Source organism: Heptranchias perlo, chromosome 1 (genome assembly GCF_035084215.1).
Source record: "Heptranchias perlo isolate sHepPer1 chromosome 1, sHepPer1.hap1, whole genome shotgun sequence".
NCBI classification, from domain to species: Eukaryota; Metazoa; Chordata; class Chondrichthyes; order Hexanchiformes; family Hexanchidae; genus Heptranchias; species Heptranchias perlo.
In genome coordinates this window covers 170023530-170041232 of record NC_090325.1, presented here as the reverse complement: position 1 = coordinate 170041232, position 17703 = coordinate 170023530, and the positions used below count along the sequence as shown (strand labels likewise).

General features: G+C 39.2%; 1 protein-coding gene across 1 annotated transcript in view; it reads right to left on the bottom strand.

Annotated features, from left to right (window-relative positions):
• Positions 1 to 1849: 1849 nt before the first annotated feature.
• The window catches only part of LOC137302084 (uncharacterized), a 115301-nt gene continuing 99447 nt past the window's right edge, over positions 1850 to 17703 (bottom strand). The window contains exons 8-10 of the mRNA XM_067971792.1: positions 11557 to 11729; positions 7418 to 7583; positions 1850 to 4324 (exon numbers count right to left, since the gene is read on the bottom strand). Of these exons, the coding sequence (XP_067827893.1) occupies positions 4136 to 4324; positions 7418 to 7583; positions 11557 to 11729 (528 nt within the window). The 3' untranslated portion in view covers positions 1850 to 4135. The remainder of the gene's footprint in view (positions 4325 to 7417; positions 7584 to 11556; positions 11730 to 17703) is intronic.

The window sequence follows — 17703 nt, the reverse complement described above, 5'->3', positions numbered from 1 at the left end:
GTCATGTGGGTCCACATCGTACCCGCTCATGCACAGTGGAGACAAGAAACCCGGAAGTAAAATGATAATTAGGCATCCCTGTTGAAATCAGACATTCCCACGTGCCCTGAAGGGATTCGCAAAATTTCACATGTTCCCCCCACCCCGAAGATTTATTGGAGTTATTAAAGAAACCCTGGTGTGACTGTTTTAAAAAATCCAAGGTCTCTCAAAATGGCTGCAGTCAGACACATGGCCAAGGACCGGCAGATTTGAAATTGCATTTTTCAACAACTTGGCAGGTTTCGTGTCTAGACAGGTTTCTTTAAACAATGCAGCTGCTTTCTAGCCCTGAGGCAAGCTATCAACATGGCCGGTCAACACATCAAAATTCGAGCAGGAAGTGATCGCAGGACAAAAGGTGAACCATCAAGGTACATTCGGAACAATGGTAAAGCAGTTAGCATACAGATCGATACAGGAAACGGCCATAATGTAAATGGGCCAGAGATGGGGGTCCTTTGTCTTACGTTTCGTGCTTAAATCAAACAATGAAGCAAGCTGATAAGGTATGAAAAAACCTGTTACCAAGAGGGTATAACTGAAGCTGCCCAGTATATTTCTGGCTAGTAGTAGAGGAGTAGCTGCTCTCTTCGCCTCTTGGCCCTGTCCTGCTGTCTGCTAGCAACTAAGAAGGAAGCCATCCAGTAAACCTCGCAACCACATGTCGACGGCAGCAGCAGGCACAGGGGCCAGGCCTTTTCATCTGTTTTCACCGGTGAGCATTAATTTTCTGGCTGCCACAAGACAACCTAGCATAAGTGTAAGGTTGGGGGTTAAGGGATATTGCTAAACTTGTGATTTTAGAATTTTCCCTCGATGTGTCTGTTTCTTTCAACCCGATAAGTGTAAGACTGTATTACATCCATAGCGATTTCTTTATCTTCTGTATTATACTGTTTACCTTGTAGTTTTAGTTTTCTTATTAATAAACATTGGTTTTCCTTGTACCAATCCACTGGTCTGTTTGTCTGTCTTTGTTACCACTCGATAAGTCCTCAGCTCAGAATCAGGAAGGGGTAAGCGATTCGCAACCGCACTGCGGGCAGGGCAGCTCAGGAAAACATAACTGGCTGACCTATTATAAGCCCGAGAAACAGTAAAAAAAGAAACCCCTTACAGCCCCACGATCATGCGCCCGCTATTGGTGCCCCCCCGCTCCGATCCTGTCTCCGCGTTAATATCGGGGTCCATATCTTTCATATCAGGAATATGTTATTACTGAACAATGTAGGACACAAAGCACAGTGGCCTTAAAATTCTTAACTCTGTTTCTTTCTCCACAGATGCTGCCTCACTTGCTGAGCTTTTCCAGCATTTGCTGTTTTTATTTCAGATTTCCAGCATCTGCAGTATTTTGCTTTTGGCCTTAAAATTCTGCTGGGGTTCTCCTGGTCTCTCACTGTAACGCCGGCAGAACCCGCAGGGAAATGGCGTAAATTAGCTGCCAAATCCTGCCAAAACGTCTGCAAACATAGGTGGAAAGTAACTCATCCCATGTTGCTGAATAGCCTTTAAAGTCTTCAAAATACATGCAAGTCTCCTAAAATCTGAGTAAATGCTTTTTCTATAAATTACCAATACTGATCAACAAATACAATAGCAAAACCATGAATGACTATATAAAATGTCAGTTTCAATATTTTATGAATAAAATAAAAACAGCTGCAATTATTTTGTACAATGATAATTTTGATGTTAAGCTAATCAAGGATTGGGTCATATTTTCTTGTACACAAAAACATTAGACTAGGGTTAACGCTAAAGTCATACTTTATTGAAATGTTAAGCCAAAAATATATGATTCAGTAAATTGGACCTTTCCTTTTTAAATCCATATACTTATACATGATACAAAGAGACTAAACTATATAGAAGATATGCCACTTCTAGTGGTCCAGTATGATAAATGTCTTTAAAATGAAGCTGGTTACATAACAAAGTCTGAAGTGGGTTATAGTTAACTTCACAAGTAGAGATATTTACCATATGATGCTATTCTTCACAACGTGTTCTATTTATTATATTTAATACATTTGTAGTAAGGTTTACAACTGATAACAAATATTAAAAAAAGAAACATTTTTGACCACCTTTGTACTTTTTTCTAAAACTGAAAAAATTTAGTGAAAACTGTGGTATCACTTTCTTGCTGTTATCATACACAGAAATTGTAAAAATCGCTAAGGCACAGCTAATACAAAGTTTTGGTACTACATATATTAGCAGTTAATGCAGTGTGACATGGTTAGGTTCAGTTGCCTCACAAGGCTTTAAAGTTGATATATTGATAATAGTTGTGCTTTTTATTGAGCCTTGCAGAGAGTCACTGCTCCGTCTCTGTCATCTATTTGGAACTCATTCTGGACTAAAGTGCCAAGTGTTATCTGGGTTCTGTGCTCAAGGTTGAAAGCTATATTCAAATGTGATTTGCTGACACCGTGAACCAGTGCAAAGTACTGAAATGATTATATTTGGTTTTCAATTAGTTTGCTTCACATCGGAGGAAATAATATATACATAGCTGGTAGGGGCATCGAAAGTCAAAGGCTTATTAGTGGAGAATGAGCCTGTGAGTCTCACCTACGCTGATAAATGCCAGAGTATCTCTCCTACATGGGTGAAATCTAATGATATGTTTACATAGAACTGGCACAAACAAATTCAAGTTTGAGTTTCAGAGATTTACAACTTTGAAAACAATTTGAAAATATTTAAACAAAAATCAAAGACTTATAATAATATCTTGGTCTTTATTATCTGATCAGGATTATTATATCACCTCAAAAGCAACTTAATTAACCTATCAACAGAGAATAACCCATTAGGACATCAACGGTTTAGCAAAATAAATTACAACACATTTTGGTGTAGGAAGCACACAAGCTTTCCTACTAAACCGGCTTGTTCTACTATTCTATTCCTAACCTGGAAACTGTCAATAGTTATTCCACGTGTGTCAGTTAACCCTTAAGGTGCTAAATACCTCTTGCAGGTTTGAAAATGCAAAAGCAATGCTTATTTGCGTACAGATTTTCAAAGTCACTTTCTGCAGATTGCAAAAGCAAGCACTGGGCAAAATACACAATGCTCAGAAAAAATAATTCTCTGAGTAAACAAAATTGTGAGTGCATGCAAATACTGTCATAATCCTCAAAGGGGTTTATACCAATCAATCCTTATAGTTCAAATTACATCACCCAAAGTTTTGTGGTGGATATCTCAGCCCTTTACCCATTCATGTGGGTATCATGAAGCAGCATTGGAACACAGAGCTATTTTTAATGCATAGTTACAGAACAACATTTGTTGTAGAGCAGTTGTTGCATAAATTTTTTTTCTGAGAATAATTTTTTTGCCCCAAGTTCACCCTTTCTGTGCATAAGCGCTAAAAACAGGTGCTAAAATGTTCAACTGTGAAAGATGGCACTTTCATCAACAGTGCAGTGCAGTAAGCAATTGCAATTGTAAGAATATGGAAATCATTCTATACATAACACTTGGTTGGCCACGTCATTATTTGCATAAAATGCCAGCAGGGATCACCTGCACTAAGCCTCGTGGAATTTCCTAATGTCCAGTTTTTTAGAATTAGTTGTGTTTACTTGACTCCTGAATAGGCAAGGCAGCTGCATAATGGGCCAGACAGCATTGAATTAAAACTAACAATATTAGGAAAAGAGACCATGCGGCCCCACTGGGTCATTGACAGATGGCCTTACTTGTTCCCTGAATTTTATTAACGTAATGCTTCAGGTGGGAGATGAAAATTAACATAGTTGTGTGCTCACAGCAGTGACCCACCCTGACTTTTTATAGCTACCCTCTCTGTGGTTTTCTAGTGCACCTCAAATGCAAATGCTTAGTTAGTACTGTAATAGCAGCAGAGTGACACTGCACTCACCTAGTTGTGTCCACAGAAAAACTTAATCCCTGCTTTTTTAAAATTACTTATATTTGCCGTTTGACAGTAGTGCGTCTTTACATTTTTTTCTGAAATAGTAGAAATTATCAGGACTTTTAAAAAAAAAGATAATTGTGCTTCCATTTTGATGAAGGCAAATCTTATCCATTTGCACAGTTTCCACGTTGTTGTTCAGATGATACCCAGTTCATTCAGTTGATCCTCCTTCCATGGCTCGATGAGGTGAAAGAACTCCATTAGATTCAGTTTAATACTCCTGTTGAACGGATTATGAAAGCATCCGTTCTCATCATAAAGATAACTGTATCTCATCTGGTTCATGTGTTCGTTTATTGTTACGTTAACTGCGGCCATGTAGATCTGTAAGCAATGGCAATTAAATGACTCATCAGCAGTACGTACAGTGCATAATAAATTTTGACAAGTTTATAAATGATTATACAAAAATTGACCGTGTGGTTGATAGTGAGGAGGAAAGCTGTAGACTGCAGGAAGATATCTGCTGGTCAGGTGGGCAGAAATGTGGCAAATGGAATTCAATCCGGAGAAGTGTGAGGTAATGCATTTGGGGAGGGCAAACAAGGCAAGGAATACACAATAAATGGGAGGATACTGAGAGGTTTAGAGGAACAGAGGGACCTTGAAGTGCATCTCCACAGATCCTTGAAGGTAGCAGGACAGGTAGAGAAGGTAGTTAAGAAGGCATACGGAATACTTTCCATTATTAGCCAAGGCATAGAATATAAGAGCAGGGAGGTTATGCTAGAATTGTATAAAACACTAGTTAGGCCACAGTTTGAGTACTGCGTACAGTTCTGGTCACCACATTACAGGAAAGATGTGATTGCACTAGAGAGGGTACAGAGGAGATTTATGTGGATGTTGCCAGGACTGGAGAATTTTAGCTATGAGGAAAGATTGGATAGGCTGGGGTTGTTTTCCTTGGAACAAAGGAGGCTGAGAGGAGATTTAATTGAGGTGTATAAAATTATGAGGGGCCCAGATAGAGTGGATAGGAAGGACCTATTTCCCTTAGCAAAGAGGTCAATAACCAGGGGGCATAGATTTAAAGTAATTGGTAGAAGGATTAGAAGTGAGCTGAGAAGTGAGCTGAGAAGAAATTTTTTCATCCAGATGATGGTGGGGGTCTGGAACTCACTACCTGAAAGGGTGGTGGAGGTAGAAACCCTCATCACATTTAAAAAGTACTTGGATATGCACTTGAAGTGTCGTAACCTACAAGTGCTGGAAAGTGGGATTAGGCATGATAATTTTTTTCGACCGGCACAGACGCGATGGGCCAAATGGCCTCCTTCTGTGCCGTAAATTTCTATGATTCTATGATAAAGCTTCATCTCTCCAGAATTTTATGTATCTATCATTTATTGCAATTGAATTGCTATTTTATCAATGATTTTCAATTGAAATGGTCAGACTAAATTACTGTGCACAACTCAAATTACTGTGCTCCTTGTACAATTCGCATAGAAAAAGGACACAGTGCAGATTTTATTTGGAACATAATATGGAAAAGTGATAGGAAAATGGGCATTTTCCATTTTGCTTCCAATAACTTCAATATGTATTCTTAGGTCAAATTTAATAAAATAGATGCAGTTGAGAGCATCACTGCATTAGAGCTATAATCTACTTTGTAATCAGTTCAGAAGCTAATTGAGAGCTTCACTGCTGAAGTTCAATTATTACAGCAATATTTTAGTTTTGAGCCTTTCATTTATAATCCTTAACCTAGAGTTAGATATCCAAGAAAATATGAGAGTAATAAAGAAAGAGACAAAATTGTCAAGAGACAGAAAAAAATGGAAAATGAAAGAGAAATAGAAAAATAGCAAAGGCGGAGAGAAGGAGAAGAATTGAGTTTTATTACAAAGTAGTCAGTATGTCAAGTGTTTTTTGTAATTTGTATGAAAACCGCTGAGTAGAGTTAAGGGCTGATATAGAAATAACATATTCAAATCAAATCACATCCAGTAAGAAATATATTCTGTGAAGAGTAGCAGACACTATATGAAGCTAGCTATGTGACCTGCATTATTAAATGAGAGTATAAATGAAGGGGCTGCAGTGGACATACGTCTGAATAACAGATATACCATACACATAGGGGGTGATTTTAAACCCCAGGAACGGGTGGGTTGGGGGTGGGTGGGAGTTGAAAATAGTTGTTTTTTGGGTCGCGACCGCAATCCGGCTTTATTTCCGGGTATAAAGCAGCGCGTAAAAGTACAGGCTTCCCACTGGGAATGCCCAGTCCAAAAAGTTTGCGGTTGCGACCCAAAAAAACATCTCCCACCTGCCCCCAACCCACCCATTCTTGGGGTTTAAAATCACCCCCATAGTCCTGCAAACTCACTGAAAATTCTGAATTGCTAATGAATTTTAGTAGTTTTAACAAAGTAAAACACTAGAGGGCAACAAAGCTAGCATAAAATGAAAGCCTGTGTCCCATTCATTTAACCATTGTAGGTTACAGTTTATAATCTAACTGTATAATAGTTAGTTTTTGTTAGCATAGTACTAAATAATAGCACTTCCAAAACAAATAAAATAACATTCTTTAAGTAGAAGAATTACATTATGATTCTGTAATTGAAAGTGCATAATAATAACTGTCTATCAATTTGTTTTTGTAAATAGATAATTAATATTAAAATAATAATGCATATGAATTGTATTCCTTTGTTGACCAATTGTGCCTGTTATAGTCGTAAACAAGATTTTTCATGAATGTTTCAGGCCAGACCTGACCCATTAGATCAGGAATAAAATAAAATATGTTTCATTATTTTAAAGTGACATTTTCAAAATGATTTTCCCTTTCATGATTTCAATTGTTTAATTTCTGAAATAAATTAAAAACTAATTGTGGTATCACACAGCTTTAAAAAATGTTGACAGCTGCAGTACCTTAAACATAAAAAAGTAATTATTTTGTATTTTAGTGTCTTTGCTACCACCTTTAGATTGACCCTATAACTAGCAACATTTCCTAATTGTTAAACATGCTTCCAGGCCTCTGTATCAGGTTTCTCTAATGTGTGTTGGTCATCAGGAGTCAACTCTCCTTTTGATGCTTCCTCTCTCTCTACCTGTGAGGAAATGTCTCATCTATGCTGAGCTCCTACAATTATCTTTGACCTATGCGAAGAATATAGAGCATAAGCTCATTTTAGCGATGCTGTGATCCCTGCTGGAAAGTGTGTGGGGAAGTGGAATGAGGGCCAGATTATGCTCAGCTGTAATTATCCCACAGTCGAATAGCCTGCTGACACCCTGATTAGGTTCACACACGAAGAAGGGGCACTTGAGTGAGACAGCAGAGTACTGCTAGCACCTGTAGAACTGTACCCCAACATGGGTTTGTTTTCAGGGGAAGAAGAATGAAAATGGAAAAAGAAACACTATAATCTGAAAGACAGGAACAGTACATACACATGTACCAGTCATTATTGCTGAGATGACAGCAATGACAGACAGGAAGATGAAGCCAATTCCAATGAATATGCTGCGACCCATCTCATTAAACCAGTCCCAAGCGAGGTAGACTCCCATCACGCTATTAAGGCACATTGTAGCCAAGAAGCCCAAAAAATAAATCCTGTAAAAATAAACACAAATGAAGTTTGTGAGCAACATTCAGGATATGAACTTTAAATATATGTATTTATTGCATCCTGCTCCGACAGGACTGAAATCTCTCATTTCCATGTCATTTTCTCCTTCGTCCCCATGATGTTGTAATCTCCTGTCGAGTCAACGGATGAGTCTCAGTTATTGTGGGTGTGCTGATGGGAGAAGAGCCCAATCCTGGACTCACATATTGTACTGAAAGCCAGATGAGGGGGATTGATGAGTTGCCCTGTGTGCCAGGCGCTTGGCAGTCAGATCTCACAACCTCATTTCATTCCAAAATTATGTTTTTACATAGTGGATTATGTCATTTGGTACTTAAAAGTGGTTATGGTTCTGTAAGGACCAGCACATGTACTGTCTGCACAACGGTCTTCTGAGGACAGCGGTAGATATTATTACAGGAAGATGCAGTTGCAGTTATGATGAAAGCCTTGACCCACATCAGACCATATAGAAGGGCCAGCGGCCAGGGACATTTTTTTATGTATGACTTTGGGAAGTATCACATCCACAATGTATTATACATAGAATAAAATACAAGCGGGAGTGTTTTTATGAAGCTGTTACATGCTTGGAAGTTTAGATGAGCAAAGCTTGAATGGTTCATGAGAACATAAGAACATAAGAAATAGGAACAGGAGTAGGCCATACGGCCCCTCGAGTCTGCTCTGCCATTCAATAAGATCATGACTGATCTTTTACCTCAACTCCACTTTTCCGCCTAGACCCATATCCCTTGATTCCCTTAGTGTCCAAAAATCTATCGATCCCAGTCTTGAATATACTCAACGATTGACCACCCACAGCCCTCGGGGGTAGAGAATTTCAAAGATTCACAACGCTCTGAGTGAAGATATTTTTCCTCATCTTGGTCTTAAATGGCCCACTTCTTATCTTGAGACTATGACTCCTAGTTCTAGACCTTACAGCACTGTAAGGTCTACCTTACAGCACTGTGGGAGAACCTTCATCACATGGACTGCAGCGGTTCAAGAAGGCGGCTCACCACCACCTTCTCAAGGGCAATTAGGTTTCTGGGCAATAAATGCTGGCCTTGACAGCAATGCCCACATCCCATGAAAGAATAAAAAAAAGAAAAAATTCAATGTAAAAGAGCCCCAGCCTATTCAGTCTTTTCTGACAGTTGTACCTCTCAGTTCTGGTATTATCCTTGTAAGTATTTTTTGCACTTTCTGCAGTACTTCTATATCCTTTCTGTAATATGGAGACCAGAACTATTGCAGATGATTGGTACAAAGTTTACTAGCAAAACTTTGCACTGTCTTTTTGGATTTTTTTAGATTGAAGATTTAAAAATAGGTATAGGTTAATCAGTAAGTTGAACTCACTGGGTAATCCATCAAAATTAACTACTATTAGCTTGATAGATACTTATTAGCAAAATAAAAAACATTAAAAAAATTCAGTCATGTTGACCAGTTGAGTCTTAAGTCTGCGGTCCAAAGGCTGTGTTCTTGGATCATATGTTTATTTTTGAGCTGATTTATTCATCTCATGGACATCAAAGAGTTCTTTTTACTCCCACGACTTGCCCTCCTGTCTTAGTATAAGCTTTTTATGGAATGTCCAGGCAGATGTCATGAGCTGTGACAGCAAAACTTCAGGACTTCATTAACCCCTGAATCCCAAGATTATGGGGTAGATTTTAACTATTGGGCAGCTGACTGGCAGAGCGCACCGGCTGACTGCCCGATAGTGCTGACGGCAAGCTCGGTCCATTTTGAGGGTTGGGTCTCATTAGCATCAGGCTGGCGGGCGACTAGGTTGAAATCAAGCATTGGTCTGGTGGGAGGGTTCCGATCTCGGGAGGGGCTCCTGGTGTGGCAGCGGCCTGGGCTGATTTTGTGGAATCCGGAGGAGCACCAAAGTGGAAAGGGAAGTTTGTGAAAGAGAGAGCAAGGGGATGGAAAGGAGAGAGGGAGAGATGTAGAGAAGGGAGCAGAGGAGGGAGGGCGAGATGGGTAGGATAGATTCGCCCACTCTGGTTGGAGGCATTCCTGGAGGTTTGATCATGTGATGTTCTGACCACATGAAATCTGATCATGTGACATCTGATCACTTGACTTCTACAAATGTTATTGCATTTACCCTATAGAGGTTGGGTCCCCTGGGTGGCGGGGTGGGGGGGGGGGTGGTGGTGGGGGTGTGGGGGGGTTGGGGTGGTGTGGGGGGGGCGGTGGGGGGCAGGTTACGTTCTGTTGGCAAACAGTATGTGACTTTGAGGATCCGTGCAGCACTGGTCAATATTCGCAACGGCACAGCGCCCTGCCAATTTACTATGTAGCTGACATGAATAATTACATTGCCTCACATATATTGTCTATCAGTGTGCCCATAACTCCATTCAGCCTATTCTGGCATCAACATCAAAGTTTAACATGCTCCCATTCATGGAGGCCATCAGGTTGAGCTTCTGCTTGAACAGCTAAGATTGAATCAGTAGAGTCATCAGGTGCAATTCAGGGAGGGACAATGTGAAGACTACTGCTGTTTTTCACTGTGAGCTTCTTAGTTTTTATTTGCTCGGAAGGATATCTATCCTGTTAACTAGTATGAATTTCTTATCCATTAAAAAGATGTCAGTCCTGCCCCCGTAAATACATGGATGCAAGGTACTATACTGAGTACCTATAAACGACTCAACATCTGTTGGTCGACAGTCCTTTAACATTAGGTGCTGCCCCACTATACTCAATGTCAGGTAATGCTCACAGTGTCACCTACAGGTGCAGTACCACTGGAATCTTGAGATCATTCACCATTTTAATATATAGTAAGTATATATATTTAGTAAGTTAAACTCATTGGGTACAATATGACTTTATGCATATGGTGCTAACCATTCTAAGGAAACGGTTAAATTCTTTACATTAACTTTAGCTTTTAAGTGAGTTTTTGTTAGAAGGCTGGAAATACCAGTTTCGTTTCCAGTGAAATATTCAGTGGAAAAGTCAGTTTTGTTTACCAGACAGAAACTTTAGCTGTTAAGCATTCAGCTACAAGCTTTCATGGCAGCTGTCCTCCTAGAAATTAACTCCTCCAAGGACATTTCTGCACAAGGCAATTGATAACTCATCCAGTTGAATAATTTGATTGGCAACTTAGCATTGATAAGGTGTATGGTAGGCTTTCTTATTAAAACTGAAATTCACTAGGTGAATAACGGGTTAAGGTGATCCTTTGATAACATATGAGTCTGCGCTAGAGTGAAAGAAAGGTATAAAAAGAGGGGTGTTAGAATAGATACTTCAGAATTCGAAAAGACTTGGTCAGCCGATCTCCTCAGCTCGAGAACTGAACGTGTGAATTCTCCGGTACATGATACTGTAAATGTGACACTGAGTACATGTATGATTATTATTAGTAATGGTTATCATTGTATCTGTGTGGTTATTGGTAATAATGGTTATCACTGTATGCTTAATTCCAATGAAAGCCAATAAATGCTTTTGAATCCTACTGAATAACTTATAAACGTACAAGTAAAAACATCCATTCCCTAATGCCAGAATGATCGTTATGGGACATACGGATAACGGTGGCATTGGAGATCTCAACTTCTACCAAAAGACTATTAATTTGAGTACCAGGGCTCAAACTGGTGTCCCTCTAGTAGGAAAATGTTGTCAGTTTACAGCTGCCCCAGAAGATCAAAGGGCAGACACCAAGTGAACTGACTCCAAAATCAATGACAGAGCAGCATGATAGCAGCTGTGGATAAGACCCACCAGGAAATAAGTTGCATGGAAACAAAAACAACATAGAGGTAAGAAAAATTACAAGAAAAAAAAGATAAAGTATACTTTCAGACTTTTCATGCCTAATATTATTCTGTTTTGCGTTTGCAACCATAAAAAAAAAAGTAAAACACAAATTATGAATAACCAAACTTATACAAGAAATTAACATCACTGTACCGGTTTCTGTAGCCTACATCATTATAGATGTAAGGGCAGTAATGGTCGAAGTACTCCACACAGCGGTTAGTTACATGACAATGCTTGGACCGGAGAGGCTTCACAAGGTGGCAAGTATGGCAAAGCCTCCTCAGAGGGTTCTTTCCCTGTTTCCATTCATCAAAATAAACTGCCTAAAAATACAAATATCAGTAATCACACCATCAAAAACAAATATTGACAGAAAATACAAACAAAATCAGAGAATGCTATAAATACTTAGCAGGTTTGTCAGCATCTGTAAGAAGAAAAGACAGATTAATGTGTTGAATTTAAGACCCTTTCTCGGAACGCAATGACTTGCCTTTACTTTTCACAAATGCTGATGAACCTGCTGTGTATTTCCAGCATTTTGTTTTTGTTTCAGACTTTCAGCATTTGTATTTTTTTCTTTTCTTTGATAGAAATTTTTGTACCTGCAGATTAAAAAAAAAATTTCAACTAAGTTGATCTACAGTGGCATTGAGTTATGGCAAAGAACACAGTGCATATTTAATTTAAAGCTAGTTTCAAATCATCTTCGTCCATCAAATCATTTAGCACCATAAAATAAAGATGACAGAGAGCACCAACACGTGGTGATACAGAATAATGGCACTTGGGTTTGTTTGTATGATTGTCCCACACTGTTAAGTTCCCAATCTCAGCTGCAAGTGCTTTTTCACAGAGGAGGCAAAATTAGAAACAGAACTCCTCCAAGTCTCTCTTTGTGCACTTCAAAACAGGCAGTACAGGGTATCATAGGCTGATGTGTGGGAACAGGTTGTTGTAGGAACAAAGGAACAGGAAGGAGGAGGTCATTCAGCCCCTTGAGCCTGTTCCACCATTCAACTGGATCATGGCTGATCTGTACCTCAACTCCATTTACCCTCCTTTACTCCCTATCCCTGGATACCCTTACTTAACAAAAATGTACCGGTCCCAGTTTTGAAAATTTAATTTGACCCAGCAGTCAGAGCCTTTTGGGGGAGAGAGTTCCAGATTTCCACTACCCTTTGTGTGAAAAAGTGCTTCCTGATTTCACTCCTAAATAGCCTAGCTCTAGTTTTAAGATTATGCGCCCTTGTTCTGGATTCCCTCACCAGAGGAAACACAATGAGGGCCAATTTTGGGGATCAACGTCCTGCGCCCCAAGGACGCTTGAAAGACAACCGACCCAAAGTTAGATTGGACAATTTTTCAAGCGACCCAGGCAGCCACCTAAATCAGGCATTAGGCCTCTTACATACGCAAATGAGGGGCTTAATGCCTGTATTAGGTTTCTGCTGCCAAATTAGGCTGTGCAGAGTGGAGCAGATGCCTTACCTGCTCCACTGAGAATTCTTCAGTGGCTGCTGCAGCCTTAGTAGTAGCTGCCACCAAAAGGTCAGTTTAATCTATGCTCTACCCCCTCCAAGACCAATATATCTTTCCTGAGGTTTCATGCCCAAAACTGAACTCAGTACTCCAGATGGGGTCTGACCAAGGTTCTGTACAACTGAAACATCACTTCCTCACTTTTGTATCCCAACCCCCTTGAGATAAAGGCCAACATTCCATTCGCTTTTTCATTGATTTTTGTCCTTGTTTTTAGTAATCTGCGCACATGGACACATAAATGCCTTTGCTCCTCCACAGCTCCTAGCCTCTCACCATTAAGAAAATATTCTGATGTCGTCCTTGGATCCAAAGTGGATGACCTTACATTTACCCACATCGAACTCCATTTGCCATACTTTTGCCCACTCACTTAGCCTGTCTATGTCCCTTTGGAACTTCCTACTCCCATCTAGGGTTGTATTCACTAGAATTTAGAAGATTAAAGGGTGATTTGATCGAACTTTTCAAGATATTAAGGGGAACTTATAGGGTAGATAGAGAGAAACTATTTCTAGTCCTAGGAGTCTAGGGATAGGGGACATAGCCTAAAAATTAGAGGCAGGTCTTACAGGAGTGAAGTTAGGAAACACTTCTACACGCAAAGGGTGGTAGAAGTTTGGAACTCTCTTCCGCTAACCGCAGTTGATGCTAGCTCAATTGTTAATTTTAAATCTGAGATTGATAAGATTTTTGTTAACCAAAGATATTAAGGGATACGAGGCTAAGGCGGATATATGGAGTTAGGTCACAGATCAGCCATAATCTCATTGAATAGCATAACAGGCTCGAGGGGCTAAATGGCCTACTCCTGTTCCTATGTTCCTATCTACACAATTTACTGTACTTCCTAACTTAGTGTCATCTGCAAACTAGGATATACAACTCTCTATTGCTTCATCCAAGTCATTAATATATATGGTGAAAAGCTAAGGCCCCAGTGGAACACCCTTGTCACGTCTCGCCAATCAAAGAACATTCACTTTATCCCTACTGTCTGCCTCTTACATCACAACCAATTACCAACCAATGTCACAATGATACTGCAATTCCGTGCGCTTTTATTTTTGTTAACAATCGCTTGTGAGGAACTTTATCAAATGCCTTTTGGAAATTCATATAGACAATATCCATAGAAACTCCCCTATTCACCATGCTCTTCACCTCCTCAAAAAATTCAACTAGATTAGTCAGATATGATCTAGCATGCAATTATTAAAAAAGTAAAATCATTATGAGCTAATAGAAGATTAATGTGTTTCACTTCCTTCAACTTGGGAGGGGGGAAATCAGATGTTTGTATATTGCATAAATAAAGTTGGAGTGTTTAATCCTAGTCATTTTGCCAGGAAGCCTGGATCAACCCCGAGTCAGAAGCTCTCAGGTGATGTATTTGGCACAACACAAGTGTGAAGGACTCACTGCAAAGGCACTGCTGCTGGCTAGAGAAGTGAAGGACAGCAACACCTTCAGATGAATGACAGCAATAATGAAGAGGAAAAACTACTTAAATATTTCACCAAATATCTTAAAGTCGACATTTGTAAACTGATATATGATCATTAAGATTTATATTTATAATAATTAGACATAATTTCATCAAAACAAACAGAAATAGTGGTATGGTGCGAGGGTTTAAATGTGATGGGTTAGATATTATTTGTGAACACTAAACCAGAAATCTGTTGGGGTAAATCATAGTCTGTAAACGGTTTGGCAGGAGAGAGAAGTTTGTGGATTTCTGGAAATGGCAAATTCTCAAGAGGCCGTTATATTATGGTTCAGAGCTTCTCTGTTCTAGTGTGATACAATTGGGTGAAGCAGATTGCATTAAAAGATTACAGTGAAGCACTGGCTCTGAATTTTCTCTCTTTGTCGGGAGTATGGGTGGTTCTGAGGGGAAGGGAGGAAGACCAGTCTCTATTGGTCAGTGATTAGCTGTAGGTTGCTACTGAATAACTGCAAAGCACAAATAATGGATTATAAAGGTCAAGATTTGGTTCTAAAAGTTACAAACTCTGTGGGTTTATAGTTCAGACAAATCATCTGTTGCAGGATTTCTGAAATGCAGACTCTCATGGTGTACCATGGTGCAGCTATGTGCTGTTGAGCTCTGTGACTCTGATGGGTGTCCTTTAACTTTATTCTTTATTGTAAACAAATAGCTTGTGATGACTAATAACAATGCATTCAGAAAATGGAACCTTTCTAAAATTCAAAAAAAGTAAAATTGAATTTTAAAAAAATCATATTATACAATTTGTGTTTAAATGTGGAGCTCCCCATAATTTTTTGTATCAATTAAAAGTGAGCTAATGATTTAAAATGTTCTTTTAAGCCACATTTCAAATGTGACTTATTTTGAAGTTACATATCATCACCAGGTCACAGGTTCGATTCATGGTTTGCATGAAGTTATTTGATCTCACGTCAGGGTGGCAGGAGGGTGCAACAATTGGGCTCAAAGCCCTGGGCTAGGGAGGGGAAAACCCAGTCAAGGTACATGCTCCTGATCTCAGTTGAGTAATTTGGGCTGGAAAGTGTGCATGTGTGGATGTTGGGTGAGAGGAGGATCAAGCTTAGCTGCAATGCCTGTCACAGTCAAAAGCCTATGACTTTCACTTACGAGGCTTTCACATGAATAATGGCCAGGACCAAGAAGGTCGTGCAAACTTACACCAACAAGATGTCAGCATATTCTGCAGAAGCAGGGAGAAACTTGGGGAAACAAAGACAGGTTTCAGCTGCTTTATGGGATGTATTGCACTGCAGCTGATTCTAGAATTTGCAAGGAGCTGAAAATAGCTGAATTCAGCGCATCCCTGCCCCAAATCCATAAAGTCAATAGCTCCTTGTAATCCTCCAACTGTATGTTCGGAAAATAAGACACATGCACAAAAATAATGCAGTGCCAGCTTGGAAACTTAAAATAATATCAATCTCCAATAGTAAATTTGGCAAAGTTAAATCTCAGAATTGAAATCATGGAATAAAAAGAATGAAACTACAACTCTGCTGGGTTTTTTATTTGGTACTGGATTATTACTGTAGTCCTGAAAATGTTAAAGACGATTTCTGCAGTTTTCACATCATAGCCAAGTGAGTCTAATTGGTATTTACTCGTCAGGTTGACCAATTCTTTTGAGCTGCAGTGACCTTCGGGAATCCATTATTAGAGATCTTTATAGAATATGATGATTGATGTGTATGAGACAAACTGGCACCAAAATCATCGTCAGATGAGTGTTAAAGACCTTTAGAAGAGAAATACTAGGATATAATCCGGCTACATTTATTTTTTAAATCATACGTTAGCAGACAGTGGCAACATTTTTACTTCTATTCCAAAAGAAGATGAAATTATAAAGATTTTATATTCTTTGATATTTTCATTTCATATTTTCTCCTTGCCTTCCTAATTGTCTTTTTAATCTCTTTCCTGAGCTCATCATATTCCCTTTTGTCATCCTCTCTTTTATTGTTCATGTACTTTGCGTAAGCCTATTTCTTTAGATTCACTTTTATCCTCACCTCTTTATTTTTCCATGGCATCTCACTCCTGACTAGTTTGTTCTTATTTTTAGTGGAATATATTTCTCCTGAACTCCATTGATCTCGCTTTTAAATATTGCCCACTCTTGTTCTACTTCTTCGTCTGTCAATAGTTTTCTCCAATTTACCTTCCTTAGCTTTTTTTTGTTCGTTCATGGGATGTGGGCGTCGCTGGCAAGGCCGGCATTTATTGCCCATCCCTTAATTGCCCTTGAGAAGGTAGTGGTGAGCCACCTTCTTGACAACTGAGTGGCTTGCTAGGCCATTTCAGAGGGCAATTAAGAATCAACCACATTGCTGTGGGTCTGGAGTCACATATAGGCCAGACCGGGTAAGGACAACAGGTTTCCTTCCCTAAAGGACATTAGTGAACCAGATGGGTTTTTATGACAATCTGGTAGTTTCATGGCCACTATTACTCATTCTCCATCCTCATTCAGTCACAGTTGGGTTTTTTCTTAATTCTCTTTTTGTTACTTATGTGTATATAGAATGCTATTTATTTTTGTATTGCCTGATATTTTGATTTCATATTTCCTCTTTGCCTTCCTAATTACCTCTTTAACCTCTTATCCCTTAAGCCCTTTTGTCATCTTCTCCCTTATTCCCTCATAGTTAACTTTTTTCCAATCTATTATTTTGGTCTTTGTACTATCTATATCACTCTCAATTATTATCTTGAAATTATTATATTGCGATCACTACTCCCTAGACGTTCTCCCACAATTAATCCTCTTATCGGCTGCAGTTCATTTCCTATTTCTAGGTCTAACCGTACTTCCTTCCTTGTTCGGCTTCTTACATATTGGGTCAGAAAAGAGACACACACACTGTAAAAACTCTAACCCCTTCTCCCCTTTCACTCCCTCTCCCTGCCAGTTTATTTGGGGGTAGTTGAAATTGCCCATAATTGTGATTCTGTTTTTTTTACTTATTTCATATATTTGCCTTCATATTTCTCCCTCCACTTCCTTTCCATTATTTGGTGGTCTGTAGTATACCCCTAATAGTGTGACCGATCCCTTCTTATCCTAGTCCATATGGATTCTGTTTCTATTTCTTTGTTTGTTTTGTCCTTTCTTGCTACTACCATTATGTTTTTTTCTCATTAACACAGCCACCCCACTACCCCTTCTTCTGCTGACTCCTCATGCTTAATTTGTTGTTTCTATATGTCCTTAGCAGTTCCTCATTAGAAGT